Genomic DNA, 14,738 nt, shown 5'->3' on the forward strand with positions numbered 1-14,738 from the left:
GGCAAGGGAAACAGTACAAACATTATGGCCGATAATAGCCTTCTATATGGCCCTATCATATAGAAGGCCCTTAGTTCCTATACCTTTGTTACCACTTTTTTGGTGTCATTTTTCAGACACAGCGTTTAAAATAACAGAAGCTGTTACTTTATCTCTCTCCACTTTAACACAAAGGTGGTTATTCAATTGTTTGAAAAGTCAGTTGGGTGTCTGTTTTATCCTATCTAATAGACAGGGAAAAACAGACAACCAACCGACTTTTCAAACAATCAAATTCCCCCCAAAGTGTTTACAGACGGATCTGGTGACCTGAAAATATTTTATTAATTAACATTTGCTGAAAAATACTTGATGGCTATAATTTTTCCATTATTAATATGAAAAAAATCATCCATTTTACACCTTTTAAGAACCTCCAATACTTTCCTTATAGCCAATAACAGCCTTCCATATGGCCCTATCATATAGAAGGCTCCTAGTGGTCATATCTTAGTTACCACTTTTTTGGTGTCCTGTCGTTTTTCAAACACAGGCTGTACAATGACAGAAGCTGGCACTTTATCTCTCACCAAGCTTTGATAAATCTCCCCCTCTATCACTAAGATGCCAGGCATAACGTCATCTCCAACTTATAAAACCATGGGGCTCTCACCAATTGAATTGCCATTGTGTAAGGATTAATTATACAATAATTGTTCCAGAAGAATTTGGAAAGTCAGCAGTTCTGAAGTTTTTTCAAGAGAAGCTCCTTGATTGCCTAGTATCTATCAGGCACTAAACATTCCTATATAACATTTTCTGATGAAAGGCTCTGAATGTCTGCCTGTTCTTTTTGTATTTTCCAACACAAATGATTTAAAGTGATCAGAATAGAATAGAGATACAGTATTCTTTCACTAGGCTGCGATGTGATCAAAGCTAGCTTAGAATCTCAGATTGTTCTGTCATACTGTAGCACTAGTTCTAGAACCCTCAGACTGGAATCCTGGTGTCCGGTCACTAAGTGACAAGGTGGCTATCAGCACACTCACGCTCCTGGCCACAGCGAAGGAAATCATGCAGGTAAGTGATGTCTTAACTTACACAACGTCCTATGAGATCTAGTTTAAGGAACTACTTCCTGACAGATGTATGTTTAAGCTCTCCTTTATACATATGAGGGAATTGATGCCAATGCAGTTTTATTTATGCTTGACACATTTACTTTTATTCAAATACATAATGACACCAGCATTTACTTTAACACATTTGACCCTTTTATAGCACGATTAAGGGGCAGATTCTGAGTTGGACATAGGGGGTAATTCAGACCTGATCATAGCAGATGTTAGCAGTTGGGCAAAACCATGTGCACTGCAGGGGAGGCAGATATAACATGTACAGAGAGAGTTAGATTTGGGTGTGGTGTGTTCAAACTGAAATCTAAATTGCAGTGTAAAAATAAAGCAGCCAGTATTTACCCTGCACAGAAACAAAATAACCCACCCAAATCTATCTCTCTCTGCACATGTTATATCTGCCCCCCCTGCAGTGCACATAGGTGGTCATTCTGAGTTGATCGCAGCTAGCAACTTTTTGCTGCTGCTGCGATCAACTAGTCCACGCCTATGGGGGAGTGTATTTTAGCTTAGCAGGGCTGCGATCGCTTGTGCAGCCCTGCTAAGCTAAAAAAAATTCAAGCAGAAGAAGACCAGCCCTGGACATACTTACCCTGTGCAATGGATCCAGCGATGATGGGCCCGGCTTTGACGTCACTCCTCCGCCCTCCGTTGTCCTGGACATGCCTACGTTATACTCACCACTCCCCGAAAACGCTCTCTAACGGTCCGGTGACACCCCTCCACGCCTCCTTGCTGTCAATCTTCTTAGCGGTCGCCGCTGCGACCGCACCCGTCAGAAGCTGCAACGTTACCCGGCGACCCGTGTCGCCGGGCAACATCGCACACGCGTTCCTCGTTTGCCACGCATGCGCATTCCGCACCCGTTCGCACAGCAGCGAAAAAACGCTGCATGCGAACGGGTCGGAATGACCCCCATGGTATTTAACATCTAACAAATTTGCTGCTACGATCAGGTCTGAATTACCCCCATAGAGACTGTGTTTGTGTGATGCCGCAGGAAGCCAGAGTTACTACCTTATGCTAATGCAAGTTTCTGTAGGGCTAATGTGAGGGTCAGTGAGGCTTCAAGCAGGAAGCTAGTCTGCCCCATTTTCCGTCCACAGCAGCAATCAGCATCATTGTTCTCAGCACTTGCATCAACTCCATTCTAGGTGCAAGAGATCTGTCAACAGGCTTCCCTTATCTGTACACATGACTCAGAATAGCACAGACCTCTGCTACATGCCCATGACACTCCCACAACACAGAACAGCTCCTTGCGATTGCATTGTCGCCATTAATTTACTGCCCCGAAACGCCCATTTCACAAAAAGACAGATTCGCAAATGGTCAGTCCAGCTAAGAATAGGACAGAAACAGTATGCCAAAATTCACATCTGCGCATGTGCTGTAGACTATAACGACCTATTTGTGCCCATGCCTAGAGATCCATCAAACAAAGAATCCGCCCGTGTGTGTGAGATTTTACTGTATTTAGAGCAATATTTCCCTATTTTATAGTAACAAACATATACAGTATTTCCATTTAAATGTTCTTTTGTAATAAATCTATGGAGTACTGAAGACACACTGTTTACTTTAAACTAGAGATGTGCACCGGAAATTTTTCGGGTTTTGTGTTTTGGTTTTGGATTCGGTTCCGCGGCCGTGTTTTGGATTCGGCCGTGTTTTGGCAAAACCTCCCTGAAAATTTTTTGTCGGATTCGGGTGTTTTTTTTTACAAAAACCCCTCAAAAACAGCTTACATCATAGAATTTGGGGGTCATTTTGATCCCATAGTATTATTAACCTCAATAACCATAATTTCCACTCATTTCCAGTCTATTCTGAACACCTCACACCTCACAATATTATTTTTAGTCCAAAAATTTGCACCAAGGTCGCTGTGTGACTAAGCTAAGCGACCCAAGTGGCCGACACAAACACCTGGCCCATCTAGGAGTGGCACTGCAGTGTCAGACAGGATGGCAGATTTAAAAAAATAGTCCCCAAACAGCACATGATGCAAAGATAAATTTAAAAAAAAAAGGGTGCAAGATGGAATTGTCCTTGGGCCCTCCCACCCACCCTTATGTTGTATAAACAGGACATGCACACTTTAACAAACCCATCATTTCAGCGACAGGGTCTGCCACACGACTGTGACTGAAATGACTGGTTGGTTTGGGCCCCCACCAAAAAAGAAGCAATCAATCTCTCCTTGCACAAACTGGCTCTACAGAGGCAAGATGTCCACCTCCTCCTCACCCCTTTCACTGTGTACATCCCCCTCCTCACAGATTATTAATTCGTCCCCACTGGAATCCACCATCTCAGGTCCCTGTATACTTTCTGGAGGCAATTGCTGCTGGTGAATGTCTCCACGGAGGAATTGATTATAATTCATTTTGCTGAACATCATCTTCTCCACATTTTCTGGAAGTAACCTCGTACACCGATTGCTGACAAGGTGACCGGCTGCACTAAACACTCTTTCGGAGTACACACTGGAGGGGGGGCAACTTAGGTAAAATAAAGCCAGTTTGTGCAAGGGCCTCCAAATTGCCTCTTTTTCCTGCCAGTATACGTACGGACTGTCTGACGTGCCTACTTGGATGCGGTCACTCATATAATCCTCCACCATTCTTTCAATGGTGACAGAATCATATGCAGTGACAGTAGACGACATGTGAGTAATCGTTGGCAGGTCCTTCAGTCCGGACCAGATGTCAGCACTCGCTCCAGACTGCCCTGCATCACCGCCAGCGGGTGGGCTCGGAATTCTTAGCCTTTTCCTCGCAGCCCCAGTTGCGGGAGAATGTGAAGGAGGAGCTGTTGACGGGTCACGTTCCGCTTGACTTGACAATTTTCTCACCAGCAGGTCTTTGAACCTCTGCAGACTTGTGTTTGCCGGAAAGAGAGATACAACATAGGTTTTAAATCTAGGATCGAGCATGGTGGCCAAAATGTAGTGTTCTGATTTCAACAGATTGACCACCCGTGAATCCTGGTTAAGCGAATTAAGGGCTCCATCCACAAGTCCCACATGCCTAGCGGAATTGCTCCGTTTTAGCGCCTCCTTCAATCTCTCCAGCTTCTTCTGCAAAAGCCTGATGAGGAGAATGACCTGACTCAGGCTGGCAGTGTCTGAACTGACTTCACGTGTGGCAAGTTCAAAGGGTTGCAGAACCTTGCACAACGTTGAAATCATTCTCCACTGCGCTTGAGTCAGGTGCATTCCCCCTCCTTTGCCTATATCGTAGGTAGCTGTATAGGCTTGAATGGCTTTTTGCTGCTCCTCCATCCTCTGAAGCATATAGAGGGTTGAATTCCACCTCGTTACCACCTCTTGCTTCAGATGATGGCGGGGCAGGTTCAGGAGTGTTTGCTGGTGCTCCAATCTTCGGCATGCGGTGCGCGGCACGCGGTGGCTGAATGCCGAAAGTGGCCCGCTATTCTTCGGGCCACCGACAGCATCTCTTGCACGTCCCTGTCGTTTTTTTAAATAATTCGGCACCACCAAATTCAATGTATGTGCAAAACATGGGACGTGCTGGAATTTGCCCACATGTAATGCACGCACAATATTGGTGGCGTTGTCCGATGTCACAAATCCCCAGGAGAGTCCAATTGGGGTAAGCCATTCTGCGATGATGTTCCTCAGTTTCCGTAAGAGGTTGTCAGCTGTGTGCCTCTTATGGAAAGCGGTGATACAAAGCGTAGCCTGTCTAGGAACGAGTTGGCGTTTGCGAGATGCTGCTACTGGTGCCGCCACTGCTGTTCTTGCTGCGGGAGGCAATACATCTACCCAGTGGGCTGTCACAGTCATATAGTTCTGAGTCTGCCCTGCTCCACTTGTCCACATGTCCGTGGTTAAGTGGACATTGGGTACAACTGCATTTTTTAGGACACTGGTGACTCTTTTTCTGACATCTGTGTACATTCTCAGTATCGCCTGCCTAGAGAAATGGAACCTAGATGGTATTTGGTACCGGGGACACACTACCTCAAGCAATTCTCTAGTTCCCTTTGAATTAACGCTGGATATCGGACACACGTTTAACACCACCGAAGCTGCCAAGACCTGAGTTATCCGCTTTGCAGCAGGATGACTGCTGTGATATTTCATCTTCCTCGCAAAGGACTGTTGGACAGTCAATTGCTTACTGGAAGTAGTACAAGTGGTCTTCCGACTTCCCCTCTGGGATGACGATCGACTCCCAGCAGCAACAACAGCAGCGCCAGCAGCAATAGGCGTTACACTCAAGGATGCATCCCAGGCAGGAGAGGACTCGTCAGACTTGACAGTGACATGGCCTGCAGGACTATTGGCTTTCCTGTCTAAGGAGGAAATTGACACTGAGGGAGTTGGTGGTGTGGTTTGCAGGAGCTTGGTTACAAGAGGAAGGGATTTAGTTGTCAGTGGACTGCTTCCGCTGTCACCCAAAGTTTTTGAACTTGTCAATGACTTCTGATGAATGCGCTCCAGGTGACGTATAAGGGAGGATGTTCCTAGGTGGTTAACGTCCTTACCCCTACTTATTAAAGCTTGACAAAGGCAACACACGGCTTGACACCTGTTGTCCGCATTTCTGTTAAAATAATTCTACACCGAAGAGGTGATTTTTTTTTTAATTTGACCAAGCATGTCAATGGCCATATTCGTCCCACGGACAACAGGTGTCTCCCCTGGTGCCTGACTTAAACAAACCACCTCACCATCAGAATCCTCCTTGTCAATTTCCTCCTCAGCGCCAGCAACACCCATATCCTCATCCTGGAGTACTTCAACAGTGACATCTTCAATTTGACTATCAGGAACTGGACTGCGGGTGCTCCTTCCAGCACTTGCAGGGGGCGTGCAAATGGTGGAAGGCGCCACCTCTTCCCGTCCAGTGTTGGGAAGGTCAGGCATCGCAACCGACACAATTGGACTCTCCTTGGGGATTTGTGATTTAGAAGAACGCACAGTTCTTTGCTGTGCTTTTGCCAGCTTAAGGTCTTTTCATTTTTCTAGCGAGAGGATGAGTGCTTCCATCCTCATGTGAAGCTGAACCACTAGCCATGAACATAGGACAGGGAATCAGCCGTTCCTTGCCACTCCGTGTCGTAAATGGCATATTGGCAAGATTATGCTTCTCATCAGACCCTTTTAATTTTGATTTTTGGGTCATTTTACTGAACTTTTGTTTTTTGGATTTTACATGCTCTCTACTATGACATTGGGCATCGGCCTTGGCAGACGACGTTGATGGCATTTCATCGTCTCAGCCATGACTAGTGGCAGCAGCTTCAGCACGAGGTGGAAGTGGATCTTGATCTTTCCCTATTTTACCCTCCACATTTTTGTTCTTCATTTTTTAATGTGTGGAATTATATGCCAGTAATATATCAATAGCAATGGCCTACTGTACCGTACTGCTATATATTATATACTGGTGGTCAGCAAAATTCTGCACTGTCCTCCTACTATATATACTGCGCACAACAACTAAAATGCACCACAGGTATGGATGGATAGTATACTTGACGACACAGAGGTAGGTAGAGCAGTGGCCTACTGTACCGTACTGCTATATATTATATACTGGTGGTCAGCAAAATTATGCACTGTACTCCTACTATATATACTGCGCACAACTAAAATGCACCACAGGTATGGATGGATAGTATACTTGACGACACAGAGGTAGGTAGAGCATTGGACTACTGTACTGTACTGCTATATATTATATACTGGTGGTCAGCAAAATTATGCACTGTACTCCTACTATATATACTGCGCACAACTAAAGTGCACCACAGGTATGGATGGATAGTATACTTGATGACACAGAGGTAGGTAGAGCAGTGGCCTACTGTACCGTACTGCTATATATTATATACTGGTGGTCAGCAAAATTATGCACTGTCCTCCTACTATATATATACTGCGCACAACTAAAACGCACCACAGGTATGGATGGATAGTAGAGATGAGCGCCGGAAATTTTTCGGGTTTTGTGTTTTGGTTTTGGGTACGGTTCCGCGGCCGTGTTTTGGGTTCGACCGCGTTTTGGCAAAACCTCACCGAATTTTTTTTGTCGGATTCGGGTGTGTTTTGGATTCGGGTGTTTTTTTCAAAAAACACTAAAAAACAGCTTAAATCATAGAATTTGGGGGTCATTTTGATCCCAAAGTATTATTAACCTCAATAACCATAATTTCCACTCATTTTCAGTCTATTCTGAATACCTCACACCTCACAATATTATTTTTAGTCCTAAAATTTGCACCTAGGTCGCTGGATGACTAAGCTAAGCGACCCTAGTGGCCGACACAAACACCGGGCCCATCTAGGAGTGTCACTGCAGTGTCACGCAGGATGTCCCTTCCAAAAAACCCTCCCCAAACAGCACATGACGCAAAGAAAAAAAGAGGCGCAATGAGGTAGCTGTGTGAGTAAGATAAGCGACCCTAGTGGCCGACACAAACACCGGGCCCATCTAGGAGTGTCACTGCAGTGTCACGCAGGATGTCCCTTCCAAAAAACCCTCCCCAAACAGCACATGACGCAAAGAAAAAAAGAGGCGCAATGAGGTAGCTGTGTGAGTAAGATAAGCGACCCTAGTGGCCGACACAAACACCGGGCCCATCTAGGAGTGGCACTGCAGTGTCACGCAGGATGGCCCTTCCAAAAAACCCTCCCCAAACAGCACATGACGCAAAGAAAAAAAGAGGCGCAATGAGGTAGCTGTGTGAGTAAGATAAGCGACCCTAGTGGCCGACACAAACACCGAGCCCATCTAGGAGTGGCACTGCAGTGTCACGCAGGATGTCCCTTCCAAAAAACCCTCCCCAAACAGCACATGACGCAAAGAAAAATTAAAGAAAAAAGAGGTGCAAGATGGAATTGTCCTTGGGCCCTCCCACCCACCCTTATGTTGTATAAACAGGACATGCACACTTTAACCAACCCATCATTTCAGTGACAGGGTCTGCCACACGACTGTGACTGAAATGACGGGTTGGTTTGGACCCCCACCAAAAAAGAAGCAATTAATCTCTCCTTGCACAAACTGGCTCTACAGAGGCAAGATGTCCACCTCATCATCATCCTCCGATATATCACCGTGTACATCCCCCTCCTCACAGATTATCAATTCGTCCCTACTGAAATCTACCATCTCAGCTCCCTGTGTACTTTGTGGAGGCAATTGCTGCTGGTCAATGTCTCCACGGAGGAATTGATTATAATTCATTTTAATGAACATCATCTTCTCCACATTTTCTGGATGTAACCTCGTACGCCGATTGCTGACAAGGTGAGCGGCGGCACTAAACACTCTTTCGGAGTACACACTTGTGGGAGGGCAACTTAGGTAGAATAAAGCCAGTTTGTGCAAGGGCCTCCAAATTGCCTCTTTTTCCTGCCAGTATAAGTACGGACTGTGTGACGTGCCTACTTGGATGCGGTCACTCATATAATCCTCCACCATTCTTTCAATGGTGAGAGAATCATATGCAGTGACAGTAGACGACATGTCCATAATCGTTGTCGGGTCCTTCAGTCCGGACCAGATGTCAGCATCAGCAGTCGCTCCAGACTGCCCTGCATCACCGCCAGCGGGTGGGCTCGGAATTCTGAGCCTTTTCCTCGCACCCCCAGTTGTGGGAGAATGTGAAGGAGGAGATGTTGACAGGTCGCGTTCCGCTTGACTTGACAATTTTCTCACCAGCAGGTCTTTCAACCCCAGCAGACTTGTGTCTGCCGGAAAGAGAGATCCAAGGTAGGCTTTAAATCTAGGATCGAGCACGGTGGCCAAAATGTAGTGCTCTGATTTCAACAGATTGACCACCCGTGAATCCTTGTTAAGCGAATTAAGGGCTCCATCCACAAGTCCCACATGCCTAGCGGAATCGCTCCGTGTTAGCGCCTCCTTCAATGTCTCCAGCTTCTTCTGCAAAAGCCTGATGAGGGGAATGACCTGACTCAGGCTGGCAGTGTCTGAACTGACTTCACGTGTGGCAAGTTCAAAGGGCATCAGAACCTTGCACAACGTTGAAATCATTCTCCACTGCGCTTGAGACAGTTGCATTCCACCTCCTATATCGTGCTCAATTGTATAGACTTGAATGGCCTTTTGCTGCTCCTCCAACCTCTGAAGCATATAGAGGGTTGAATTCCACCTCGTTACCACTTCTTGCTTCAGATGATGGCAGGGCAGGTTCAGTAGTTTTTGGTGGTGCTCCAGTCTTCTGTACGTGGTGCCTGTACGCCGAAAGTGTCCCGCAATTCTTCTGGCCACCGACAGCATCTCTTGCACGCCCCTGTCGTTTTTTAAAAAATTCTGCACCACTAAATTCAAGGTATGTGCAAAACATGGGACGTGCTGGAATTTGCCCATATTTAATGCACACACAATATTGCTGGCGTTGTCCGATGCCACAAATCCACAGGAGAGTCCAATTGGGGTAAGCCATTCCGCGATGATCTTCCTCAGTTGCCGTAAGAGGTTTTCAGCTGTGTGCGTATTCTGGAAAGCGGTGATACAAAGCGTAGCCTGCCTAGGAAAGAGTTGGCGTTTGCGAGATGCTGCTACTGGTGCTGCCGCTGCTGTTCTTGCGGCGGGAGTCCATACATCTACCCAGTGGGCTGTCACAGTCATATAGTCCTGACCCTGCCCTGCTCCACTTGTCCACATGTCCGTGGTTAAGTGGACATTGGGTACAACTGCATTTTTTAGGACACTGGTGAGTCTTTTTCTGACGTCCGTGTACATTCTCGGTATCGCCTGCCTAGAGAAGTGGAACCTAGATGGTATTTGGTAACGGGGGCACACTGCCTCAATAAATTGTCTAGTTCCCTGTGAACTAACGGCGGATACCGGACGCACGTCTAACACCAACATAGTTGTCAAGGCCTCAGTTATCCGCTTTGCAGCAGGATGACTGCTGTGATATTTCATCTTCCTCGCAAAGGACTGTTGGACAGTCAATTGCTTACTGGAAGTAGTACAAGTGGGCTTACGACTTCCCCTCTGGGATGACCATCGACTCCCAGCAGCAACAACAGCAGCACCAGCAGCAGTAGGCATTACACTCAAGGATGCATCGGAGGAATCCCAGGCAGGAGAGGACTCGTCAGAATTGCCAGTGACATGGCCTGCAGGACTATTGGCATTCCTGAGGTAAGGAGGAAATTGACACTGAGGGAGTTGGTGGGGTGGTTTGCGTGAGCTTGGTTACAAGAGGAAGGGATTTACTGGTCAGTGGACTGCTTCCGCTGTCACCCAAAGTTTTTGAACTTGTCACTGACTTATTATGAATGCGCTGCAGGTGACGTATAAGGGAGGATGTTCCGAGGTGGTTAACGTCCTTACCCCTACTTATTACAGCTTGACAAAGGCAACACACGGCTTGACACCTGTTGTCCGCTTTTCTGTTGAAATACCTCCACACTGAAGAGCTGATTTTTTTGGTATTTTCACCAGGCATGTCAACGGCCATATTCCTCCCACGGACAACAGGTGTCTCCCCGGGTGCCTGACTTAAACAAACCACCTCACCATCAGAATCCTCCTGGTCAATTTCCTCCCCAGCGCCAGCAACACCCATATCCTCCTCATCCTGGTGTACTTCAACACTGACATCTTCAATCTGACTATCAGGAACTGGACTGCGGGTGCTCCTTCCAGCACTTGCAGGGGGCGTGCAAATGGTGGAAGGCGCATGCTCTTCACGTCCAGTGTTGGGAAGGTCAGGCATCGCAACCGACACAATTGGACTCTCCTTGTGGATTTGGGATTTTAAAGAACGCACAGTTCTTTGCGGTGCTTTTGCCAGCTTGAGTCTTTTCAGGTTTCTAGCGAGAGGCTGAGTGCTTCCATCCTCATGTGAAGCTGAACCACTAGCCATGAACATAGGCCAGGGCCTCAGCCGTTCCTTGCCACTCCGTGTGGTAAATGGCATATTGGCAAGTTTACGCTTCTCCTCCGACAATTTTATTTTAGGTTTTGGAGTCCTTTTTTTACTGATATTTGGTGTTTTGGATTTGACATGCTCTGTACTATGACATTGGGCATCGGCCTTGGCAGACGACGTTGCTGGCATTTCATCGTCTCGGCCATGACTAGTGGCAGCAGCTTCAGCACGAGGTGGAAGTGGATCTTGATCTTTCCCTAATTTTGGAACCTCAACATTTTTGTTCTCCATATTTTAATAGGCACAACTAAAAGGCACCTCAGGTAAACAATGGAGATGGATGGATACTAGTATACTTATGGATGGACTGCCGAGTGCCGACACGGAGGTAGCTACAGCCGTGGACTACCGTACTGTGTCTGCTGCTAATATAGACTGGATGATTGATAATGAGATGAAATCAATATATATATGTATGTATATATAATATCACTAGTACTGCAGCCGGACAGGTAGATAATATATTTATTAGGTAATGATGACTGATGACGGACCTGCTGGACACTGTCAGCTCAGCAGCACCGCAGACTGCTACAGTAAGCTACTATACTCTATAGTAGTATGTACAAAGAAGAAAGAAAAAAAAAACCACGGGTAGGTGGTATACAATTATGGATGGACTGCCGAGTGCCGACACAGAGGTAGCTACAGCCGTGGACTAACGTACTGTGTCTGCTGCTAATATAGACTGGATGATTGATAATGAGATGAAATCAATATATATATGTATGTATATATAATATCACTAGTACTGCAGCCGGACAGGTAGATAATATATTTATTAGGTAATGATGACTGATGATGGACCTGCTGGACACTGTCAGCTCAGCAGCACCGCAGACTGCTACAGTAAGCTACTATACTCTATAGTAGTATGTACAAAGAAGAAAGAAAAAAAAAAACCACGGGTAGGTGGTATACAATTATGGATGGACTGCCGAGTGCCGACACAGAGGTAGCTACAGCCGTGGACTAACGTACTGTGTCTGCTGCTAATATAGACTGGATGATTGATAATGAGATGAAATCAATATATATATGTATGTATATATAATATCACTAGTACTGCAGCCGGACAGGTAGATAATATATTTATTAGGTAATGATGACTGATGACGGACCTGCTGGACACTGTCAGCTCAGCAGCACCGCAGACTGCTACAGTAAGCTACTATACTCTATAGTAGTATGTACAAAGAAGAAAGAAAAAAAAAAACCACGGGTAGGTGGTATACAATTATGGATGGACTGCCGAGTGCCGACACAGAGGTAGCTACAGCCGTGGACTAACGTACTGTGTCTGCTGCTAATATAGACTGGATGATTGATAATGAGATGAAATCAATATATATATGTATGTATATATAATATCACTAGTACTGCAGCCGGACAGGTAGATAATATATTTATTAGGTAATGATGACTGATGACGGACCTGCTGGACACTGTCAGCTCAGCAACACCGCAGACTGCTACAGTAAGCTACTATACTCTATAGTAGTATGTACAAAGAAGAAAGAAAAAAAAAACCACGGGTAGGTGGTATACAATTATGGATGGACTGCCGAGTGCCGACACAGAGGTAGCTACAGCCGTGGACTAACGTACTGTGTCTGCTGCTAATATAGACTGGATGATTGATAATGAGATGAAATCAATATATATATGTATGTATATATAATATCACTAGTACTGCAGCCGGACAGGTAGATAATATATTTATTAGGTAATGATGACTGATGACGGACCTGCTGGACACTGTCAGCTCAGCAGCACCGCAGACTGCTACAGTAAGCTACTATACTATAGTAGTATGTACAAAGAAGAAAGAAAAAAAAAAACACGGGTAGGTGGTATACAATTATGGATGGACTGCCGAGTGCCGACACAGAGGTAGCTACAGCCGTGGACTAACGTACTGTGTCTGCTGCTAATATAGACTGGATGATTGATAATGAGATGAAATCAATATATATATGTATGTATATATAATATCACTAGTACTGCAGCCGGACAGGTAGATAATATATTTATTAGGTAATGATGACTGATGACGGACCTGCTGGACACTGTCAGCTCAGCAGCACCGCAGACTGCTACAGTAAGCTACTATACTATAGTAGTATGTACAAAGAAGAAAGAAAAAAAAAACCACGGGTAGGTGGTATACAATTATGGATGGACTGCCGAGTGCCGACACAGAGGTAGCTACAGCCGTGGACTAACGTACTGTGTCTGCTGCTAATATAGACTGGATGATTGATAATGAGATGAAATCAATATATATATGTATGTATATATAATATCACTAGTACTGCAGCCGGACAGGTAGATAATATATTTATTAGGTAATGATGACTTATGACGGACCTGCTGGACACTGTCAGCTCAGCAGCACCGCAGACTGCTACAGTAAGCTACTATACTCTATAGTAGTATGTACAAAGAAGAAAGAAAAAAAAAACCACGGGTAGGTGGTATACAATTATGGATGGACTGCCGAGTGCCGACACAGAGGTAGCTACAGCCGTGGACTAACGTACTGTGTCTGCTGCTAATATAGACTGGATGATTGATAATGAGATGAAATCAATATATATATGTATGTATATATAATATCACTAGTACTGCAGCCGGACAGGTAGATAATATATTTATTAGGTAATGATGACTGATGACGGACCTGCTGGACACTGTCAGCTCAGCAGCACCGCAGACTGCTACAGTAAGCTACTATACTATAGTAGTATGTACAAAGAAGAAAGAAAAAAAAAAACCACGGGTAGGTGGTATACAATTATGGATGGACTGCCGAGTGCCGACACAGAGGTAGCTACAGCCGTGGACTAACGTACTGTGTCTGCTGCTAATATAGACTGGATGATTGATAATGAGATGAAATCAATATATATATGTATGTATATATAATATCACTAGTACTGCAGCCGGACAGGTAGATAATATATTTATTAGGTAATGATGACTGATGACGGACCTGCTGGACACTGTCAGCTCAGCAGCACCGCAGACTGCTACAGTAAGCTACTATACTCTATAGTAGTATGTACAAAGAAGAAAGAAAAAGAAAAAAACCACGGGTAGGTGGTATACAATTATGGATGGACTGCCGAGTGCCGACACAGAGGTAGCTACAGCCGTGGACTAACGTACTGTGTCTGCTGCTAATATAGAGTCTAGACTGGATGATAAATTATTGATAATGAGATGAAATCAATATAATATCACTAGTACTGCAGCCGGACAGGTACTATATATATTTATTATGTAATGACTGATGACGGACCTGCTGGACACTGTCAGGTCAGCACAGCACCGCAGACTGCTACAGTAAGCTACTATAGTAGTATGTATAAAGAATGAAAAAAAAAAAACCACGGGTAGGTGGTATACAATATTATATATATATATATATATATATATATATATATATATATATTATATACAATTATATATATCTATATATATATATATATATATATTAAACTGGTGGTGATTGATTATTAAACTGGTGGTCACTTCAGGTCACGTTGCAACTTGTAACTAGTACTCCGAGGCCTAAGCAGACAATCACAAAATATATTATTATACTGGTGGTCAGTGTGGTCACAACAATGGCAGTGTGGCACTGACTCTGGCAGCAAAAGTGTGCACTGT

General features: G+C 44.9%; 1 protein-coding gene across 1 annotated transcript in view; it reads left to right on the plus strand.

Annotated features, from left to right (window-relative positions):
• The first annotated feature begins 957 nt into the window (after window positions 1–957).
• The window catches only part of PDCL2 (phosducin like 2), a 149,693-nt gene continuing 135,912 nt past the window's right edge, over window positions 958–14,738 (plus strand). Inside the window, exon 1 of the mRNA XM_063950572.1 lies at window positions 958–1,062. Coding sequence (XP_063806642.1) covers window positions 1,057–1,062 — 6 coding nt within the window. The 5' untranslated portion in view covers window positions 958–1,056. The remainder of the gene's footprint in view (window positions 1,063–14,738) is intronic.

This window comes from Pseudophryne corroboree, chromosome 1, assembly GCF_028390025.1.
Source record: "Pseudophryne corroboree isolate aPseCor3 chromosome 1, aPseCor3.hap2, whole genome shotgun sequence".
Lineage (NCBI taxonomy): Eukaryota > Metazoa > Chordata > Amphibia > Anura > Myobatrachidae > Pseudophryne > Pseudophryne corroboree.